At 45.1% G+C, this 22,730-nt stretch overlaps 1 protein-coding gene across 2 annotated transcripts in view; it reads right to left on the reverse strand.

Annotated features, from left to right (window-relative positions):
• ZBBX (zinc finger B-box domain containing) overlaps positions 1 to 22,730 on the reverse strand; it is a 74,672-nt gene that overhangs the window by 20,646 nt on the left and 31,296 nt on the right. For both annotated transcript variants that reach the window (XM_090054433.1, XM_090054432.1), the window contains exons 8-14: positions 11,187 to 11,354; positions 10,428 to 10,602; positions 4,706 to 4,826; positions 3,983 to 4,107; positions 3,631 to 3,734; positions 3,197 to 3,276; positions 723 to 892 (exon numbers count right to left, since the gene is read on the reverse strand). In XM_090054433.1, coding sequence (XP_089910559.1) covers positions 723 to 892; positions 3,197 to 3,276; positions 3,631 to 3,734; positions 3,983 to 4,107; positions 4,706 to 4,826; positions 10,428 to 10,602; positions 11,187 to 11,354 — 943 coding nt within the window. The remainder of the gene's footprint in view (positions 1 to 722; positions 893 to 3,196; positions 3,277 to 3,630; positions 3,735 to 3,982; positions 4,108 to 4,705; positions 4,827 to 10,427; positions 10,603 to 11,186; positions 11,355 to 22,730) is intronic.

Genomic DNA, 22,730 nt, shown 5'->3' on the forward strand with positions numbered 1-22,730 from the left:
ATTAAATACACTTGTACTGCAGCCACTGCTGTCACCCCTTGACCATCACTGATGATTCCTGTCACTACTAACTGCAAGTAGCAAAAGAAGACACAGTTGCAGTAATAGGGAGCAACTGTTTTCAGATATGGAAAGAGAGAGCAGACAGGGGTGGGGTGGCAGCAAGCAGAACAATGGAAAAACTGGAGTAGAACAGGAAAGGGGGACATACAAGGAGAAAGGATTCTGAGGTGCACCTTCTGTGCCAGCCCTGATGCACCCATCGCCTGCCTCCACTTGTACCTCTACCCCTATGTTTTGTATTTGTGTGTCACAGTCCAGATCCAACCACTTGGTGGGCGAGATTCAACCCACAAGCTGAATGGTTGCAGATCACTGACCTGGAGGCTTTGGGACACATCCTGAGTTAATCTAAATGTATTATTATACAGCTGCTCCTGAAATATCACTGATATCCCCATGGACTAGAAATTCTACGTATTGAAAATGCTGTAAGTTTGTTCTTACATCCATAAAATAGATGCTATATAATCCAAGCGTGAGTATACAGAATACTTTTAAAGAAGCAACAGTTGTTTCTTTTACACAATATGAAGCTAGTATTTAATTGGTTATACCACTACTATAAAAACATATAAAAATCATCATAAAATACTTTTTATTCCTGAAATAAGTAAATAAAGTGCCAAGAAAGAAAAAATAATAATATCCCCATTATTTACCTTTAGAAATTTGTTCCAAAGGTGCGGTATTTATGTCCCAAGGAGGTATTAAAAGATCTTTCTTGTCAGCTGTGGAAGGTACATGATCAAATGACTTCCTAGTTATATCAAGAACTTGGGCTGGTGAAAAGTGTGATACTGTACCCTGTTGGTGTTCAGGTCCCATAGCTCTTTTTATATAAAACAGAGACAGACAGACAGATTGGAAGAAATTTCATAAATAACACATGACCTCCTAAAGATTAACAAATTTAAAAATCAGATTTCTTCTGGAAGTTTATAGGAGTTGCATATATACATATATCAATGACAATACTCTACATACTGTTTTAGATTTTATCATATAAGAACTGTATTAAAAATATAAAAGTTTTTTTTTACTGATATCTATATTTTATCTGGAAATACCCAGTTACTGATGAGGTTGCTTCTTTAAGATGATACTGCATTCATAAGGTCTATAATTTCTCTGCATGCACATCTGTAACAAGGAACCCTAGCCCTGTTACTAAGAGACAAGGTAGTCCCTTTAAATCCCAAAGCTTCCAGTCACGGCCGGCCGGTCAAGTAGGGGTTAAGGCTCAAGCCCTGCCAGCCGGTCAGGTGACAGGAAGAGGAAGGCCAAGATCCTACAAATGGCAAGTGGAGAAGGCCAGAGGGGCAGCAGGGAGGGGGCCTCTCAATGACCATGGTGCTGTGGCTGCAGTCTCTGTTGGAAGACTACGCCATGCTGTGAGCCATCCTCATGATCATGTAAAATAAGAAGGCATGTTGCCTCTCTTGTTTCTGTATTATTATTTTTCCATTATATGGCCTTAGAAACCTATGTTTTGTGTTGAATGTTAGGACTGGTGGTTTGGGTGAGGCTATTTGGGGAAGGAGGAGGCCTCAGTGGGGGCCCACTGCAGTGCGGGGACCCCAGTGCCAAAGAAGGCACAGCATTTGGGGGTGAGCTGACCCCAGCGCCAGACAGGGTGCGGTATTTAAGGGTGAGCAGACCCCAGTGCCACAGAGGGTGCAGGAGCCCGAGTGAGTGGGGTTTTTTTGTAGGTTTTTTTGAGAGCTAGAGCCTGGGAGTCAAACCCTGATTAATGGGGGGTTTTTGACCGACAGGCTTAGCTAGAGAGAAAAGGGGTAGGCCCACAGTGGCCGAGACCCCAACATAAAGAGGAATTTACAGATACCACCTGCAAGGTTTGGGCTACAGTGTACGGGAGGAACAGAGCTGCAGATAACACCCCCTGGCATCGGGGCATACAATGGGCAACCTCCTGCTTAATTAACAACAATTAATTAACAACAAGGCATGGCAGGAGAGAAGGCGGGTGGTTGGCCCATAACAGGTGGGCGGGGCCACCAGTAGACAGACCCTGAGCAGCCCCTTGCCCCCCATTACAACATCCCAGTGTGAAAGTACAAAGAGGCTAAAGTCTATACAGAAGCCAAGATTTGTTCATATGCAGATGTGTATGACACTTCTAAACATTAAGAGCAAGATTTAAAGATTCAGGTGTCCAGCTCTCATTCATATGCAATGGCAATAGGGCACTTAATTCTCTCAGGTGCTTTTGAAAATCTTGTCTTAACTTTGCATTTTAAGTGCTAGAGAAATACTGTAATAGCATAGAATAACCAACAAAACAACTCTTTTGCTTACTAAGTATTTATTCTAAAAGTTTGACACAGAACATGCACAAATCATAAATACATTATAAAAAAGTATGGATTAAGTTGATTGTGCTTATTATTTACCAGCTTTACAACAAAGCCAATAAAAGACAAGTTTCCCATGTCCTGTAACACTTTTGCAACTCCTTACTTCAGCGAGATAGGATTGAAATCTTACAACTACTGTGAAGAATGTTTATCAGTCACATTCTTAGAGAACGTTCAGGGGATGGCAAGAAGTAAAATGACAGAACTATTAAGTATCTAGCCACCTAGCACAAATTAACCATTTTTTAAAAATTAAGTTGAGAAGATATGCACAGTATGCATGCTTCTTTAAATAAATTAATGCCATGGCTGATGAGATGGCAGCCTCCACTGAAGCATAAGATAGAATCCAATCATTTTATATCAACACCAAAGTATTCCCCTATTTCTGTCACAAGAATATCAGCTTTCTGATGCTTTGCAAACTGTGATTGGTGCTGTAGAAGCCGACGACACAAAGTTAGAACGTAGTTAGCAGCATGGACAACCACTATGTTTGTAGTCCTCTAGGAAATTTTTTACTCATATTTTCATATTCAGGACAAAGAGACCATAACGACTCAATTACGTTGTCTAAGAATGTAATATTTAATCTAAGAAGTACAAAAACATAATTTCAACACAAAGGTTAATGACATTTTACTAGGCAGTTCACAGTGAAATATTTGCTCAGCTCTGATGTGTTAATCATAAGAGCTTGGTTCAATTCCTACAAAACAACATTAACTTACGAAACCCTAGCAAGTTGTTTTGTTTACCTTTGTTTGTTCCCCGATTTAGTTGATCCAAGTTCCATCACCATAAAGTTGGATGATTCTTCTAAGTCATCCTCATAAGACTAATTTAAAAATAAAAAGATATGGAAAGAATTAATCAACTGACATAACATATACCAGTGTGAATAAAAGCCTGAAAGATTACAGCCACAGTTGTGAAGAAACATTAGACATGTATCTGTAGAGAGTTAACTTTATGACTGCAAGGATAACAACAATGATAAAACAAAAAAAATGTTAACTATACTAACAATAGCCTAATAGAGGCTATTTAAGTCTAGACATTTTAAGTTACCAACTTTAATTTTTAACTGATTAAAATTTGTTTAAAATACAGAAAGTACTTATATCAAACTATTTAGATTTTATTTTAAGACTCGTTATCATTTAGTATTTCTTCCACAGCATATACTCACATTATCAAGTACCTCAATTTTCAAAGAAGATTCAGGGACCTCAGGAACAGTGTCAGATACTTCTGTTCTAAAAAGAGATGTCCAATATTTTTTCATATCTTCAGCTGGGAAACAGATTTAAAGTAGTACATTCATTCAGAGTGTTTTTTTTCCTTTGGCGAGGAGTCACTGTTTATTTTTAAAAAGTTAACCTTTTGCATTTTTTAAACTTTATTATATCCATTTAGTCCCCTTCTCTCCTGATCTTTACTCTACATGAATTTAGAACAATCTGTATATGCAATGGTGAATATGGATAGGGGAAAGAATTCAAATATTTAATATACTCAATTAACAAAAACATATAACAAACCTATTAAATCCTCCTCCTCCTCATTTCTTCTTTCTCTGCCCAAAGCATTGTGAAATTCATTTACCATTGACTGTCCAGGTCTGAATCCATTTACCTGAACATCAGGTTCTTTTTCAATTGGAGTTCTAAATAACAAAATAAAAAGACGATTCAAGTCGTATATAATTACTAACATACCACGGTGTTAAATCAATGCTGACCCTACCACTTTTGCATGCGCTGAATTTAGTGTCTCTTTCTGCAAGGGGCTGACACCGATGAAAGATATAGAACCCCCTCCATTTTCACTTCAAGGGCACCCGGACCTGATAGATTCAGTCACAAGGGTTAAAAAAGAATAGTTTTCTGCAATTTATATCATCTAACTGGCCGAAAGCTCGAGGTTTAGGAGCCTCCATGATTCAAACAGTGCATTCTTAGTAGAATGAGTATCCCAAAAAATGAATTAAACCTCCGCCAAACTTATTTGCAATTAATAACGCCAAATTCTAGACCTGAGATTAAATAGGCTCTCTTTAAAAACTCTAAAGTAATCATAATGTCATACATGGGCATCATTATTATTTTGACAACAAACAAATTTTACAGTTATCACATCTAAAATTCTCCAGCATGGCTTTAACATATTAACCAGAACGCTGAAACACTTCAACTAGATCTGATAAATCACAAAGGACAAATATTTTTGGATTCTTTATTAATACCCACTGATTCTATCAATACCTTCTGTGTTTTTTAAGCCACAGTTTTTCCATATAGGTCAAGCTGTCTTCTTTGAATTCAATCTGAACAGGTTCTCTTGAAAGCGTAAGATGGGTCTGTACCTCACAAATTCCCATGGATTCTATAAAAGTTTCAAAGGAAATGTCTGTATATTATTCAAGTACATTAACTTTCCCTCCACTTTAATCATAAAATCTGTTTCCAATGAATAGACATCAGTAATTTAAACGTCATTTTAGTTGTCTACATAAAAGTTGCAAATATTACTTTTCTTGCATTATTCAGGTTTTGTTCAATGTATTTTCTTGAATATTTGACCCAAGTGAATTTACAAACTAACTTGAATTGACTGGATTTAACTGAATATCAATATACCTCTTCTGACCAAAGTATTCTACCCTGTGTACTTGTTTAGAAGAGAGAGGATAAATTGAGGATCTAGGCAGAAGCAGATAACTACAACTGTTATCGGGCTTCTTCCACTACTCCTAACCTGAAAGTACATAAATTAAAAATTAAGGCTATGTCTCACACCAATGAAAGAAAAAGAACTAAAGCCCCTCCCTCGCCAGAGCTTAGCAACAGGTTTGCACCTCTTGTAGCCCCAGCAGAGACTGCTCAGTTGCCGACTCCCGCAGGCAACCCAGGCTCGACCGCAGCTACTGGCCCCGCTCTCCCCAAGACAAAGCGAAAGGTGTTTGTTGTGGGAGACTCCATCCTGCGGGGCACTGAGGGGGCAATCTGCCGCCCCGACCCCTTAGCCCGGGAAGTCTGCTGCTTCCCGGGGGCCCGCATCCGAGACATTGCGGAGAGGATCCCTCAGCTCCTCCGGCCCACAGACCACTACCCCATGCTCCTTATTCACGTGGGCACCAATGACATGACTCGGAGCACCCCCAGCCAGGTCATGAGGTGCTACAGGGATTTGGGAGCGGGCCTTAGGGGTCTGGGAGCTCAGGTGGTGTTTTCGTCAATCCTCCCAGTCTCGGGCTATGGGCTGAGGAGGGAGAGGAGGATCCACGCAGTGAACCAAAGACTGCGGAGCTGGTGTCATCGGGAAGGCTTTGGCTTCCATGACCACAGCCCGCTCTTTGGCGATAGAGGCAGCGAGCTACTGGGAAGAGATGGCCTCCACCTCTCTCCCCTGGGGAGGAGGCTCTTCTCAGCCAGGCTGGCTGACCTGCTCCACCGAGCTTTAAACTAAGCCCGCTGGGGGATGGGAGGACGACTCCCACTGCTGGCCCACTGAGCAACCCTGGCAAAGCGAGCAGACCAAGGCACTTAAGGGAGCCCACCCCTGCCCCAGCCCTGGCGCAATCTGTGGGCAAGGCAAGAGCCCCTAAGGGAACACTTGGCCTGCCTGTACACTAATGCCAGGAGCCTGGGTAACAAGCAGGAGGAGCTTGTCCTCCTGCTCAGTGCAAAGAATTATGATGTCACTGGGATAACGGAGACCTGGTGGGACTCCACCCATGACTGGACCACGGGTAAAGAGGGCTATACCCTATACAGGAGGGATCATGTTGACAAAAGGGGCGGGGGTGTAGCTCTCTATGTGAAGGAAAGCTACATGTCCCTGCAAGCTGATGTTGGCGACTGGCATGGACAGCTAGAGACCCTCTGGGTAAAAATTTGTGGGAAAAATGGCACAGGGGACACAATGGTGGGAGTCTACTACAGACCTTGCACCCAAAGTCCTGAGCTTGACCAGGAGTTCGCCCAGGAACTGACTGAGGCCGCTTGCTCCAGGACCTTGGTTGTCATGGGCGACTTCAATTACCCGGACATCTCCTGGGAAGATCACTCAGCAAAATCCGAGCGGTCGCAAAGCTTTCTCTCATGCATGGATGACCTCTACCTGACTCAAGAAGTCTATGGGCCAACGAGAGGCAAAGCGCTGCTCGACCTGGTACTGGCTACGGGGGACGACCTCATCGGCGACCTAGTGATCGACGGGAAGTTGGGTGACAGCAACCACGAGCTGATCACCTTCACCATCCGCCGTAAAGCTGGCAAGTCAGTCAGCAACACAGAAGTCCTTGACTTCAGAAAAGCCGACTTTGATGAGCTCAAGGGGCTTGTCGGTCAGGCCCTCAGGGACCATGACCCCAGGGAGATGGGAGTTCAAGAAGAGTGGTTGCTTCTCAAGGAAGCGATCCTCAATGCACAAGCTAAATCTATTCCAACACGGAGGAAAGGCAGCAAGAAGGCACAGCAGCCCCCCTGGCTCTCCAGGGACCTAGCGGACCTCCTGCGGCTAAAAAGGAAAGCCTACAAAGGATGGAGGATGGGATTCACCTCCAACGAGGATTATTCTTCGCTGGTCCGGTCCTGCAGGGAACAAACCAGGAAAGCCAAGGCTGCAACTGAACTCCAACTAGCTTCAGGCATCAAGGACAACAAAAAGTCCTTTTTCAGATATGTGGGGAGCCGGAGGAAAAGCAAGGGCAATGTTGGATCCCTGCTAAACCAGACGTGGCAACTGACAACTGACGCCCAGGAAAAAGCCAACCTATTAAATAGGTACTTTGCATCAGTCTTTCATCAGTCCCATGGGGCACCCATGCCTGCTATGGGACAGGGAGATCCGGGTGATGGGGATCCCCTACCCTCCATAAATGCTGACCTCGTGAAGGAACACCTTGAGCAGCTGGATACCTTCAAGTCAGCCGGCCCTGACAATCTGCACCCCAGGGTACTCAAGGAGCTGGCGAGCGTCATAGCCCAGCCCCTGGCACGGATCTTTGAAAACTCCTGGCGCTCTGGTGTAGTGCCCGAAGACTGGAAGAAGGCCAATGTGGTGCCGATCTTCAAGAAAGGGAGGAGAGTGGATCCAGCTAACTACAGGCCCATTAGCCTGACTTGTATCCTGGGGAAAATCCTAGAAAAGTTTATTAAGGAGACCATCCTTGATGGACTGGCCCAGGCTAACATCCTAAGGGATAGCCAGCACGGGTTTGTTGCGGGTAGGTCTTGTTTGACCAATCTCATTTCCTTCTATGACCAGGTGACCTATCACCTGGATGAGGGAGAAGAGATTGATGTCATACATCTTGACTTCAAAAAAGCTTTTGATCTGGTATCCCACGATCGCCTCTTGGCCAAACTTGCCAGTTGTGGCCTTGGCTCCACCACGATCCGCTGGCTGGGAAACTGGCTCCGTGGTCGGACCCAGAGGGTTGTAATCGATGGCAGTCACTCATCGTGGTGCCCTGTGACCAGTGGGGTCCCTCAAGGTTCTGTCCTTGGACCCATACTGTTCAACATCTTTATTAACGATGTGGACATTGGAGTCAGGAGTGGACTGGCCAAGTTCGCTGATGACACCAAACTTTGGGGCAAATCATCCATGCCAGAAGATAGGCGTGTGATCCAGGCTGACCTGGACAAGCTCAGCAAATGGGCAGACGAGAACCTGATGGTGTTTAACACCGAAAAATGCAAGGTTCTCCACCTTGGGAGGAAAAACCTGCAACTTCTTTATAGGCTCGGCAGTGCTACGTTGGATAGCACTACAGAAGAAAGAGACTTGGAGGTCATCATTGACCACAAGATGAGCATGAGCCTCCAATGCGATGCTGCAGCTAGTAAAGCGACCAAAATGCTGGCTTGCATCCATAGATGCTTCTCGAGCAAATCCCGGGACGTCATTCTCCCCTTGTACTCGGCCTTGGTGAAGCCGCAGCTGGAGTACTGCGTCCAGTTTTGGGCTCCACAATTCAAAAAGGATGTGGAGAAGCTTGAGAGAGTCCAGAGGAGAGCCACGCGCATGATCAGAGGTCAGGAAAACAGATCTTACGATGACAGGCTGAGAGCCATGGGACTCTTTAGCCTGGAAAAGCGTAGGCTCAGGGGTGATCTGATGGCCACCTATAAGTTTATCAGGGGTGACCACCAGGATCTGGGGGAAGGTTCATTCACCAGAGCGCCCCAAGGGAAGACGAGGCCGAACGGTCACAAACTCCTGCAAGACCGTTTCAGGCTGGAAATAAGGAAGAATTTCTTTACTGTCCAAGCCCCCAAGGTCTGGAACAGTCTGCCAGCGGAGGTGGTTCAAGCACCTACACTGAACACCTTCAAGAGTAAATTGGATGCTTATCTTGCTGGGATCCTATGACCCCAGCTGACTTCCTGCCCTTTGGGCAGGGGGCTGGACTCGATGATCTTCCGAGGTCCCTTCCAGCCCTAATGTCTATGAAATCTATGAAACTAGCTGTTTAGAGGACTATGACACACTACACAACACTCTGGACACCTACATCACCTCCACTATCATCTGATGATCACGCACTTGGACTCAGAAGACAGCAAAACAGTTACACAAGCCCTAAATCTCCAAACAATTATATACACTCTTACCTTTATGCAATTAAGCCTATGGGATTACTCATAGAAAATCAGGCATATACACGCACAGAAAGGCAGGGCCCACAAGTCTCCAAATGAAACCCCAATCACAGAAAAAAAGCTATTAGTAAAAGTTCAACATTATTCTGAACCTCTCAAGTGCCCAACCATTCACACTTTAGAAAGAGAACAGAAAACTACCATTCCATATACTAGAGAAGAGATAGATTATCTGGCACAAATCCAACTGCGCAAGATTTTATTTTTGTTATTAAACTGATCATATCATAGGAAGGATTCAACCTGAAATTTAGAGATTCAGGGGACCTGTGCGGGAAAAAAAGAATGGGCACTAGAATGCAATGCATATAAACCCAAGGCATGTGTTTTGCTTGCCTCGGAGGGAGGCTTTATGCCTTGGGTTTACTAGTTATACTGAGGTCTCAGATGAAAGCTCAAGAGCCAGGATGGAAAGTTATGTGACAACAACCCTTTGAACTTCTAGCATGTGCCTTTGATCAGAATATCTCAAAATCTTTGGCAACTAAATCTTATTATGTTCATTTTACAGGTTTTACTGAAAAACAGAGATTAAACAAACTTGCCCAAGTCAGAGAGTCAGGAATAGAACACAGGAATTCTGATAGAAAGCTCATCTTCTGTATTATGAATAGGAAAAAAAGGTCTGCATACTAGGGAACAGAAAGAATACTTTACTTTGAGGAAAATATATTTACTGTTAAAAAAAATGTTATAGAATATCCATTATCTCCACTAACAGCACCATTAACATAATTAGAGACACTGAAGTTGCCATTTGAAAAATAAATGGAAACAAACTATAATATTCTATCCCAGTAAAGTGATGCCTCTTACTGGATTTAAATGAAGTTAGAGAAACCGATTTACCAGCTTTCAGAGTGCTCTAACAGGCAAACAACAACAAAAAACATTAATACTGATTTGGCATGTTTTACCCAATGCGCATTTGAAGATCATCATTGCAGTCATCACTATCACCATACAAAAAGCCTCCTGTGTAACACTTGCAACCCATTCCAAAACATTAGGACGTAATATGTAATATTTTAACAAGCTTTTTAATATGGTATTACGCAAATGCAACTGCTGGACAGAAAATGTAAGGTGCAATCATGCAGCCTATCGCAATGACAACGCCCAGCGGCTCAGGAAACAGCTGCAACGTCAGGTGGTGATCAACATTTGATAGTTATTAAAAAAAAAAAAATCATCTCTTGCAACTTGAGTGTATAAATGCTTATTTAGGCTACTCAGCACATAAGCTTTGAAACATGTGCTACCAACCAAAATGAGTAAGGATTTCTTTCTTAAAATGCATGCAACACAGTAATACCTGCTTCAGCTTTGATAGAATTTTGTTTCTTTTTGAGTTCATGATTTCCATGCCTCCACTGAGTTAAAGCTTCCTGAAAGGACTTTGAAGATTCATCCTCATCAAAGGTGCCATGCAGTAATAACCTACCATCCTGATTCTCAAAACCTGTCCATGTTGATGAGGTAGAAAATTCCTGAATAAATTTCAGAAACTCAGTTAATCAAATTTGTCCCAATGGAAATTCTCTTCTCGCCACAGACACACATACCTATTCACAAAGCATTAAAACTTTTGTATCTTAATTACTGAAGAGATCACATTCTACCCTTTCTCTGTGCTTGGTTTGGTGTAAAATTGTGATCAAGAATTCAAGGCTATTTTAAGAAATCATCTCCTTGGAGAAACTAAACTAAGGTGCCCCATCAAAACAGCTCTAACACTGATTTTTAAGTAAATATGTAAGAGGAAGCAGAGCTCAGAATGAATAACATTTTTAAATTAAAATGATTACAATTAAGACCAAATATAGGTCACAAGGATTAAAAGGAGTCTATTTTCTGTCGATATAAGCCTTACACCCTCCTCTCCCCCCGCATGCACGTGTACATACGTGCAGACACACACACACACACAGGTCAGAGAATGTCTGAAACTGATCAGTCATTTGCCAAATCGAAGCACTACAAACCCTGAATCATTGTGTCTCAAGAATTGTATGTGAAATGTAATTTCTGATTTACAGGAACATTAACAGCTCAAAAAAATTCCCTGCCCTACCACAGCACTGCCTGTTGACGTTAGCGGAGATGAAGATGTGTCTGACGTTAGCTGATTTGTGCTACTTTCTTTCTTCTGCTCATGATTCATTTTTGATTCATCTGGATTAACTTCTTTCATGAAGCGATGAACAACTTCCAATTTTCCAACAGATGCACTGGCTTTTGCCTACATATAAAATGTATCACCAAATTAATTTCAAATAAATGCACAGAGACTTTTCACTGAACTGCACACACAAGGAATTGCACTGACAGAAGCAAAAAAACCCAAAAAACACCCCAGAAGCGAGAACACAAAATGATGGAGGTCCACACACATTATTTTCAATAGTCTGGGTTTCCTTCAGCAGCATATATACTCAAATATGCACACACTATATTAACAAGCCTGTATGAAACAAAGGTTTTGGTACCAACCACCTAAAAAAGCATGACACTTCAAGACATATCTAATGAAGGTCAATTAAATGACTTTGTCTAGTGTAGAACTGTAACTACGGAAGTTAATCAGAGGTGAAGCTGATTTAAGGAGTCCAAAGGAATATCAGTCAACACTTCAAAAGAACTATCTGAAAGATGACATGTGAGAACTAGTTAAAAAATACTGACAAGTTAGCATAGGTCAAAGGATGGAAGTTGTTCCCAGCTGAAAATACATTTTCGTTGCACATTATGGCTTTCCTTTTCTCCTCTTGTAATTTGCAAGAGGATAAAGCAAACTTGCTATAGGGTTATAGGCTTCTGAATGCCCAGAATTAGCCAATTATCTAAATGGGAAAGTGTAAAATCAAAAGAGAATGGGAGCAAAAATGAAAAACCTTTGTTCTGTGGACTTACTCTGCTTCAGTGTGACACTGAAAATCTAAGACACGGGGCCTAGAGTACGGAATAAAAGTATTGTAATATACTATAATATACTTTTTATATGTATGTGTGCATGTGTACGTGTGTGTACCCACGCACGTGGGTACTTGAATGTAACACAATGGTTTTTTTCCCCCCCAATAGCACAGGGGAAAAAAGCTCTTCATCTTACATCTGCATACAAGGAAACATCATTAAAAACACTGTCTGTCTTTAAAAACTTATGCCTTAAGCAGCATGTTCTCAGTAATGGAAACCAACTATGAAGTTGATTAAATGCAGTCAACACTGCAATAAAACAGGAACGTACCACACGAATAGGGTAGTGCAGCTCATTTTAATCAGATATCTAGCAGTGCCCATTGTGTTCAGTCCCTCTCAATGCCAACTCTTTTTCAAGTCATGGTGAGCTACTACACTGAATACATTTAGACTCCCACTTCGTTCCCACAGCTGAACTGTAGGGCTGCGTAAAGCTTCGGTAGCCAATTCAATTCAGAGGAGATTCAGCCCGATTCAGCAACCAAATCTTCAAATCCAAATCAAATTGGGAGACCACTTAAAAGGTCTGAATTGAATCGGAAGCCTCCAAATCAATTCAGAAAAGATTAAGCATCGCTTTGGAGATTCGGTCATAGACTAAACTGATAGCAGTCCTCACCACACTGGACATAGCTACCTCCAGCTGGTAAGTCTGTTGTGGTGGGCAGAAGAGGGAGAGAAGGAGCATAGGGGAGGGATTGGGGCTGGGACAAGCTGCCCAGTTGGGGCAGGGGGACACAGGCGCAGCAGCACTGAGAGTGGGGGCAATGCCCTGCTGGCACATGCCCAGCTGGGGGTGGGGGGGGTATGCAATGGAGGCACAACTCACTCCAGGCAGAAGGGGGCAAGTAGCAGCAAGGCACAGCCTACCACTTGCCCAGCTAGAGTGGGGGGGGCGTGGGATGTGGGCACTGCCGCTGCTTGCCCAACCAGGGACAGAAAGGGCAGAATGTGGGTGCAGCAGCATGGGGAGCTGGGTCTATGCCCTGCTGCCACTTGCCCAGCTAGGGGCTCGGGATGTGGGTGCAACTACCCTGGGAATGGGGGCTATGACCTGGTGCCACCTGCCCCTTTGGCCCGGAGCAAGCCGCACCTGCATGGCACCCCTCACCAGGCAACCAGCAGCAGGGCATAGCCCCCACTCCCAGTGCTGCTATGCCCACATCCCACCCCAACAGAGCAAGCAGTGGTAGGATAAGTGGTTGGCTATGCCCTGTTGCTGCTAACTCCCCTTTTGCCTTGAGCAAGCCACGCCTGCAATGCACCTCCCCCTTGACACCCCAGCTGGGCAAGAAGCAGCAGGGCATAGTCCCCACTTTCAACACTACCCTGCCCCCATCCCATGCCCCAGCCCCAAACCCTCCCTCCCCACACCCCTTATCTTCCCCCCTCCCCCTCCCACCACAACGTACTTACCAGCTGGAGGCAGCTTTGTCCCCTGTGGTGAAGACTGCTACCTGTTTAGTCTATGGCCAAATCTCCGAAGCGGTGCAGAATCTTTGGATCTGATTCAGCTGAATCGAATTGGGACAGTGATTCGAATCTCCAAATCGAATCACTGTCCCTCCAAATTGACAAAATCCAAATCCATTGTGAATACTTGCTGCTTTGCACAGGCCTACTGAGCTGCGTCTTTCTTTCCTATTTCCAATTATTCCTATTTCTTCACCAGCCTTAAATGTCTAGCAGACAACACCAATGGGGACCCAAACTGTTCACCCAGAATCTCTGTTACCCCCTCTCTGAGCCAGTGACATATAATTTGTGCTGCCCCACTCTGCAGTGGAGATGGATCAAGTTGTCCTGAACCTCATCTGCATATAAAAACTTTTGCAGGATCCCAGGATTCATGACAAGAATTCCTGGTTCCAGTTATGAGTGCAGGGCTAAATAGCATGTAGATCCTTTGTAGTGGCTATCTGGAGTAGACACAGACACAGACACAGACACAGACACAGACACAGACACAGACACAGACACAGACACAGACACAGACACAGACACAGACACAGCAGTGGGGTCACCATGGCTTGAAACATTGTTGATTCTACTAATGCCCAGCCCAATGAACTATATGGTAAATCATGAACCTTAAATGCAGAGTTTATACTTGGTATAGATGTAAAAGTGCTGTTTAAAAGTGTGTCTACAGAATACCTATGCTAAACTTGTAGCAGTTTCAAAAAAAGTAAAATGCATCAATTCTGACAGAGTTAAGTCTATGGTACCCATACTAATTTGCCTATATGCAAATTATTAGAGGTATGTTTATTTGGCAGTCATATGCTCAGGGAAAGAAGGGTCTGACAGTAAGGGCGGTAGAAGAAATTGGGAGGATGGAGAGCAAGTGGGCCACTTTACCCCCCCCCCGCCAGATTTATTTTCCCTGCTGTAGCACTGGGAAGGGGACAAATAAATTCAAGGCAAACATCCAATAATTCAGTTCTATACCTGGGGAATTGTAACATATGTATAAGTCTTCCATATATAGCATCTAATTATTAGTAGGCTGTCTTATATTCAAGTAAATGCAGTACATAGGGGTGTGTAACAAACATAAAAGCCCCTCTGCACTCTCCCACATAATTATATACACAGGAAAAAAAACCACTAATGAGAAACTTTCTTGCAATGTAAAAGTCTTAAATGAGGTATATTCTCTTAACACCAACTCACAGGGATGTCAGTCCCAAATGGCAACAGGAGAAGCTAAAGTAACCTAAGCCTCAAACACTTAACACTGCATCTATATTATAACAACAGAATTCTCCCCTTGATATTAGTGCTGTCACTGACTGCACACCACAGAGCTTCATTCTGTGACCTTCCAATGAGTATGCAAGGAGAGTTAACACTGCTTCAAGCAGCATGAACTTTTGTCATGCCAGTGCATATTCTATTCAGATTCTTATCCTGTGACTATCACCGTAAAAGCGTGCATCAGGTACAAAGTTTTCCCAAAGGAAATGTACTGTTCTTCTTTGGTTTCCTAATTCTAAACTCCCCAAAATAACTGGCAACATTACATTTTTCCACAAGGCCAAAGATGGATAAAAAACACTAAGATCACAGCATATACATAAAGGGAAAAGAAAGTTCTCTACATAATTGCCCTTCCTCTTGGCAGGGTTTTTAAAGATTTTTTATGTGCATTTACTCCCTTTCATATCATACAGCCGGAAAAAAAAGGGGCTAGAAAAAAAAAAAGACTTAGGTGCTCTCTAGCCACATTTCACTTGACTTTTGACTACATAAAACAAAAACCCCACAGCATCCTGATAGGTCCAACAAAAGTGGAATTCTCCATTAATATGTTTAGGTGACAGAGTGATTTTTTTCAAATAAGATGAGGGGAGTGTGAAAGCAAATACAGCAACTGTCTGCATTCTGTGTGATTCTAATTAGTAATTAAAAAAAGTGCATCCAACACACAGATTTGAAAACCTGGAGGTTGAACTATGCATATGCACAACATTAATCTCTTTACTGGACAATTTGTTCATTTGTTTCAGTTCTGTACTTCTTGTTTAACTGATGTTAAAGGGAGAACCTGTATAAGCTTACTGGTTTGGGCCCCACATTTAAAGTTCCTAACAACAAAATATCAGGGTTTTCAAAAAAGCAGAAGAAACTAAGCAAAATAAGACAATGATTCCAGGTAAGAAGGTAAGAGTCATCATAATTGTTATCTTGGATGATTACAACCAAGATAACACACTGCAAACTAACATACAAGGAGGGCCACTCGTATGGTTGAGGGCCTCCGTGGCCAGGCCTATGAGGACAAGCTGAGGGACCTGAATCTCTTCAGTCTCCGCAAGAGGAGACTGAGGGGGGATCTTGTGGCTGCCTACAACCTTATCAGGGGCCACCAGCAGGGATCGGGGAAAGTCTGTTCACCAGGGCCCCCCTTGGAGTCACCAGGAACAATGGCCACAAGCTGAGGGAGGACAGGTTTAGGTTAGATATTAGGAAGAACTACTTCATGGTAAGGGTGGCCAGAGCCTGGAATAGGCTCCCCAGAGAGGTGGTGCTCTCACCTTCCCTGGAGATCTTTAAGAGAAGACTGAATAAGCACCTGGCTGGGGTCATATGACCCCTGCCACCCCCAGTGCTCCTTCCTGCCCATGGCAGGGGGTCAGACTAGATGTTCTATCTAGGTCCCTTCCGACTCATTGATTCTATGATACTGTCATGGGGTGGGGACCTAGAAGCGGCCGTGATCTCCCTAGCACCCCCGGCCGTGCCAAGTAGGCGATTCAGCACCCTCTATCTCGCCTGCCACATCTTGGTGTCATATAGTTTTATAATGGACGCTGCCTTATTGTCCCCTTGGACACAGTGCTCAAGTGTATCCTGCCCCCTATCCGGGCAGTACTGACCTGGTGCACCCCAGCCTTATGGGCTACGCGTGCCTCCAACCTCCCCTTTAGCATGCCCCAAGCCTCGCAGATGTGCCGGACATTCTCGTGTCTGTATGCTTGCCCTTTCCTGGGGTCTCTCAATAGGCGCACCTCCTTTCTCTGGGGTCCCTCAGTATGCGCGCCCAATATACTCGCCCCTCCCGGCCTTCTGTTCACACTCTCGCCCTTTTCCGGGCTTCTGTCCTGTAAACGCTCTCTCCAGGGTCTTTCCAATATAAGAGCCCCTCTCCCAGGGCCTCTCCAATATACGCGCCCTTCACGCCCTTACTGCGTACGCACCCTCTCTGGGCCTGTCAAGTGTACGCGCAGCCCTGTCCGGGCTCTTACTCTCACGCTCGGCCCTGTCTGGGCTTCTAACCGCGTGCTCAGCCCTCTCCAGCTTCTATTCTGTACGCGCCTCGTCTCTGTCAGGCCCCTATCCACACGTCCGCCCCTCTCCAGGCTTGTTCTTGCATGCTTGCCCTTCTCCGGGACTTTGTGCTGGTAGGGTGCCAATCGCTCACCCTGGAGCCTCCTAGTCTAATCTGCCCTCCCTGGGGCTTCCTATTCCCGTGTGCCTGCCCTCTCTGGGGCCTACGCTGCGCTTCTCACGCCCCCCCCCGGGGCCTACGCTGCGCTTCTCGCACCCCCCCCCCCGGGGCCTATGCCCCACTGGGCAGAATACAGCCCCCCCTACAGGGCTGGGGCCACGACACCCCACAGTGTCGCGCCTCTCTCCGGCGCTCACCCGCAGTGCCAGCTCCGGCACCAATCACTGTGCCCTGCCAGGGCACCCAGGAACCACCCCCACTCCACTGGGGAGCTCCTAATGAGGCCTCCTCCGTCCCCTACAGCCTCTCCTGGTCCTCCGGTCTTTACACAAATAACACCACAGAAACATAAGCCAATCGGCTGTAACAGAACAATAAGCCTACCGGCTATAACGTACAATCCAGTCCCAACAGTCTCTCCTGCCAAGCCTCCCAGGGAGGGTTCTCTCTCCCCTGCAACGTGATGCAGCTACTCGTTCTGTCAGTTTGCTCGACTCAGCCCGACTCCACTGCAGGGCTCTTGCTCCTCCGGCTGCCAGAAGGGACCTGCCAGCTAGGCTTTGGCCTGGTCTGCTTATAAATGCCAGGCCCCGCCCCCTTCTGGTCAGGTGACCTGCTGTGGTTGCCCCAGCAACCGACACCTGGGCTGCCCTGAAGAGTGGCAGCTGCCCTTATTTCTTCCTAGGAACGGGGCACACGAGTGCCCCTGTGACAGATACCAAGAATTTTTTAAAATAAGAGTCCTCCAGCCATATAATTTCTGCTTTAACAAATGTTAATTCTTTACCATTTTTTCACACCATATAGTATGAAGACCTAATTAAATGCTAATAAAATCTAATCTTGTTTTTCTACTATCCAAATCTTATAAACAACACAAAAGATAAATCTGTCTAATTTACATATTTCACTAAAAAGAAAAACTTGAAAAAATGGTGAAATAACTGTAATTCAGCACTTTCATCAATCATCATTTTAACAGTAACTGTGGAACAAATACTGAAGTAGCATAAACCAGTTTATTTCAGTGAACCTTTGACAACTAAAAATCTGTCTCCACAGCTTTGAAATCAGATACAAATACTATTCAGGATGTGTCTATCCCACTATTTCCTTCCCAACCCAAACAAAACTTTCACTGAATTTTTTAACTGTATTTTAAAGTATGCAGATGAATAGCACTTAAGTACTTAGGATGATGACAGGCTGTCCATCTCATCAGCTAACAAACACTAAATTATTTTGGCAAAAATGTCAGAAAGTTATTTTAATGTGAAAGCATTTCAGATAATATAATGTCATAAAGATGACAGCAGGCAGATTCAATCTGCCTCCATTCCTCAAATATAATGTGGCTTGAGTGCCATGAACTTTCCTAAACTAGTATCATTATCCTGGCTTAAAAAGTTACTCATTATTAAGGCCTATGACTATAAAAACAACAAGCGAAGTCATAGCTGGATTTTCAGTATTGTCCCTTGACAGTGAACTATGCCTTCCCTCTTGAAATATTGTTCTTCCTTGCCTTCCATAATGCTCTCCACTCCTCATTCTCCAACTCTTCAAGTATTCCTTCAAAGTGCCCTTTGAAGAGTTCTCCTCAGTTATGCTCCAACTTTCAGTGAATGTCCAAATCGGTTTTACTTCTGATCATTTTTCCTCTCCTCTTATCCCAAGAATCCACAATGGATAGCTGTCCAGAGCAATTCCACTAACCTACTGGTCTTTATTAAACCACTTTATTAGACAAAAAAAAACCAAAAACCTGAAAAGCAAAGATTTCTCATGGCCTTACTGAGTGAGCAATTCGTTCATCTCACCTTGCGCTTGTAATGTGCGTTTTACTTTCCTGCCTGTAAACATGCTGAGGACTTGCATCTGATCAAAATAGGGTCCACTAGTGACAGTCCTTCATTGGAAAGCAAGACTTGCAACTGCTCCTCAATAAAAGTTTGGGTTGTGCACCCCCATCCTACACCTTCTCTCACCACAACAGCTGTCCACAAATCTCAACTACCACCTCTGTACAAAAACTTCATGCATATATCTATCTCCACTGTAGACCTACCTCCTACCCAAACTGTAATCCTGCCTTTTGGATCTCTCTTCATGGATATCATGATTTGCAGTCGTGTGCAACTGAGGATGACTGCCTTATCTGCAGGTCCAAAGATGGCTGATGAGGCTTATTGGGATCTACAGCTGTCACAGCTCAGGCACATGTTTCTATGTGCAGCAGGTGGCTCTGGGCTCTTGGTTCAGTCCACAACATGCTGTTTCTGCCACTCCCATTTTTCTGTCTCCTATTGTTGTCATAAAGTTTCAAAGTACTGAGATCCTTGCAACAGACTCTTCCTCCATCTGGGGCAGTCCTGGGTAACAGTCTCACATGAGTCAATATCAACGTCACATATTTTCAAGTTAGCCTTGATTATCCTTGAAGTGCTTTTTCTCCCCTCCTCTTGACTGAGATGGAATAAAACTTGTTTCAGGAGCCTGGAGTTGGACACCTAGATGATGCGGCCAACCCAGCAAAGTTGACATCAGTTTATCACTGACTTGTTGCTCGTAGTGTTTGGCTGCAAAAGGACACTGATGTTAACATGTCCATCTACAGGCTGAATTCAAAGGATCTTCCGCAGACAGTGCTGCTGGTATTTCTCCAGTGACACGAAATGCTGACTGTATGTTGTCCACATCTCAGCTCCATACAGTAAGATGGAGGGATCACAGCTGCGGACTAAGCCATGAGCTTGGTATTGGATCCATTTCCTCAGGTGTCCAAAGGCTGCACTTGCACTCTTGAGGCAATGTTGCATTTCTTCACATCGCCCTTCTACAAAGAGATGACTTTGAAGGTACAGGAAATAATGCTCTCCGGTCTCACCTGGAGACTGAATCAGAATTACCAGGACTGCTCATTAAGAGCTCACTGATGGAGGACCTCAGTCTTCTGAATGTTAAGCATCAGCCCCATTTTCCTGTACGTCTCGGAAAAGATGTCAACAATTGCCTGAAAATCTGCTTTTGAGTGAGCACACACAACGGCATCATCAGTGTACTGGAACTGGTTGGGGTAGTCATGTTTTTGACTCAGAGTTGGCTGAGATTTAACAGCTTACCATCCATTTGGTACTTTAGCTCCACTCCAACTAGAAGCTTGCTGGTAGTCATACACAGCATTGCAGTAAGGAATATTGATAAGTGATAGAACAGTGGCACAGCCTTGCTTAACACGCATCTTAACCTCAAAGGAATCTCTGATAGATTTGTTGAGAACCATGGCTCTACATCATCATGAAGCAGAAAGCAAAAAATGGTGAAGAATTTTTGTGGGCATCCATACTTCAGAAAGATCCTACACAGCACTTCTCAACTGATAGTCGAAGGCTTTCATGAGGTAAAAGACCATGTAAAGGTTTATGTTGTTCCTAGCTTTTCCCCCAGCTGGTAAACACTGAAGGCCATGTCAGTTGTGCCTCTTGATGCCCTAAACCTGCCCAGGAGATTCCAGGAGGCGCTCTTCAGCAAGTGGAAAGAGATGGTTCAAGAGGGTTCTCACAATGGTGTTTCCTGTGGTGGACAGCAAGATGATTTCTCTGTAATTTCCAAAGTAAGGCTCATCTCCTTTCTTGAAGACTATCATGATAATGGCATTCATGAGGTCCCCGAGTGCTCTCAACCCAACTCCCTTAAGACCTAAGGATGGAAGAGACCTGATCAAGAAAAGAGGAGCCATCAGTGTCCAATCCCTCACCCTGGAGCCTCCTATTCTAATCTGCCCTCCCTGGGGCTTCCTATTCCGATGTGCCTGCCCTCTCTGGGGCCTACACTGCGCTTCCCGCGCCGCCCCCCTCTCTGGGGCCTATGCCCCACTGGGCAGAATACAGCACCCCCCACGGGGCCGGGGCCACGACACTCCACAGTGTCGCGCCTCTCTCTGGCGCTCACCCGCAGTGCCAGCTCTGGCACCAATCACTGTGCCCTGCCAGGGCACCCAGGAACCACCCCCCCACTACACTGGGGAGCTCCTAATGAGGCCTCCTCCATCCCCTACAGCCTCTCCTGGTCCTCCGGTCTTTACACAAATAACACCACAGAACCATAAGCCAATTGGCTGTAACAGAACAATAAGCCTACCGGCTATAACGTACAATCCAGTCCCAACAGTCTCTCCTGCCAAGCCTCCCAGGGAGGGTTCTCTCTCCCCTGCAACGTGATGCAGCTACTCGTTCTGTCAGTTTGCTCGACTCAGCCCGACTCCACTGCAGGGCTCTTGCTCCTCCCACCCAAAGTCCTGAGCTTCACCAGGAGTTCGCCCAGGAACTGACTGAGGCCGCTTGCTCCAGGACCTTGGTTGTCATGGGCGACTTCAATTACCCGGACATCTCCTGGGAAGATCACTCAGCAAAATCCGAGCGGTCGCAAAGCTTTCTCTCATGCATGGATGACCTCTACCTGACTCAAGAAGTCTATGGGCCAACGAGAGGCAAAGCGCTGCTCGACCTGGTACTGCCTACGGGGGAGGACCTAATCGGCGAGCTAGTGATCGATGGGAAGCTGGGTGACAGCGACCACGAGCTGATCACCTTCTCCATCCACCGTAAAGCTGGCAAGTCAGTCAGCAACACAGAAGACCCTGACTTCACAAAAGCCGACTTTGACAAGCTCAAGAGGCTTGTCGGTCAGGCCCTCAGGACCGTGACCCCAGGGAGATGGGAGTTCAAGAAGAGTGGTTGCTTCTCAAGGAAGCAATCCTCAATGCACAAGCTAAATCTATCCCAACACAGAGGAAAGGCAGCAAGAAGGCACAGCAGCCCTCCTGGCTCTCTAGGGACCTAGCGGACTTCCTGCGGCTAAAAAGGAAAGCCTACAAAGGATGGAGGATGGGATTCACCTCCAAGGAGGATTATTCTGCACTGGTCCGGTCCTGCAGGGAGCAAACCAGGAAAGCCAAGGCTGCAACTGAACTCCAACTAGCTTCAGGCATCAAGGACAACAAAAAGTCCTTTTTCAGATATGTGGGGAGCCAGAGGAAAAGCAAGGGCAATGTTGGACCCCTGCTAAACCAGACGGGGCAACTGGCAACTGACGCCCAGGAAAAAGCCAACCTATTAAATAGGTACTTTGCATCAGTCTTTCATCAGTCCCATGGGGCGCCCATGCCTGCTATGGGACAGGGAGATCCGGGTGATGGGGATCCCCTACCCTCCATAAATGCTGACCTCGTGAAGGAACACCTTGAGCAGCTGGATACCTTCAAGTCAGCCGGCCCTGACAATCTGCACCCCAGGGTACTCAAGGAGCTGCCGAGCGTCATAGCTCAGCCCCTGGCACGGATCTTTGAAAACTCCTGGCGCTCTGGTGTAGTGCCCAAAGACTGAAAGAAGGCCAATGTGGTGCCGATCTTCAAGAAAGGGAGGAGAGTGGATCCGGCTAACTATAGGCCCATTAGCCTGACTTCTATCCTGGGGAAGATCTTAGAAAAGTTTATTAAGGAGGCCATCCTTGAGGGACTGGCCCAGGCTAACATCCTAAGGGATAGCCAGCACGGGTTTGTTGCGGGTAGGTCTTGTTTGACCAATCTCATTTCCTTCTATGACCAGGTGACCTATCACCTGGACAAGGGAGAAGAGATTGATGTCATATATCTTGACTTCAAAAAAGTCTTTGATCTGGTAT

The sequence above is a fragment of the Crocodylus siamensis genome, chromosome 6 (genome assembly GCF_052110815.1).
Source record: "Crocodylus siamensis isolate JL-2025a chromosome 6, ASM5211081v1, whole genome shotgun sequence".
NCBI classification, from domain to species: domain Eukaryota; kingdom Metazoa; phylum Chordata; order Crocodylia; family Crocodylidae; genus Crocodylus; species Crocodylus siamensis.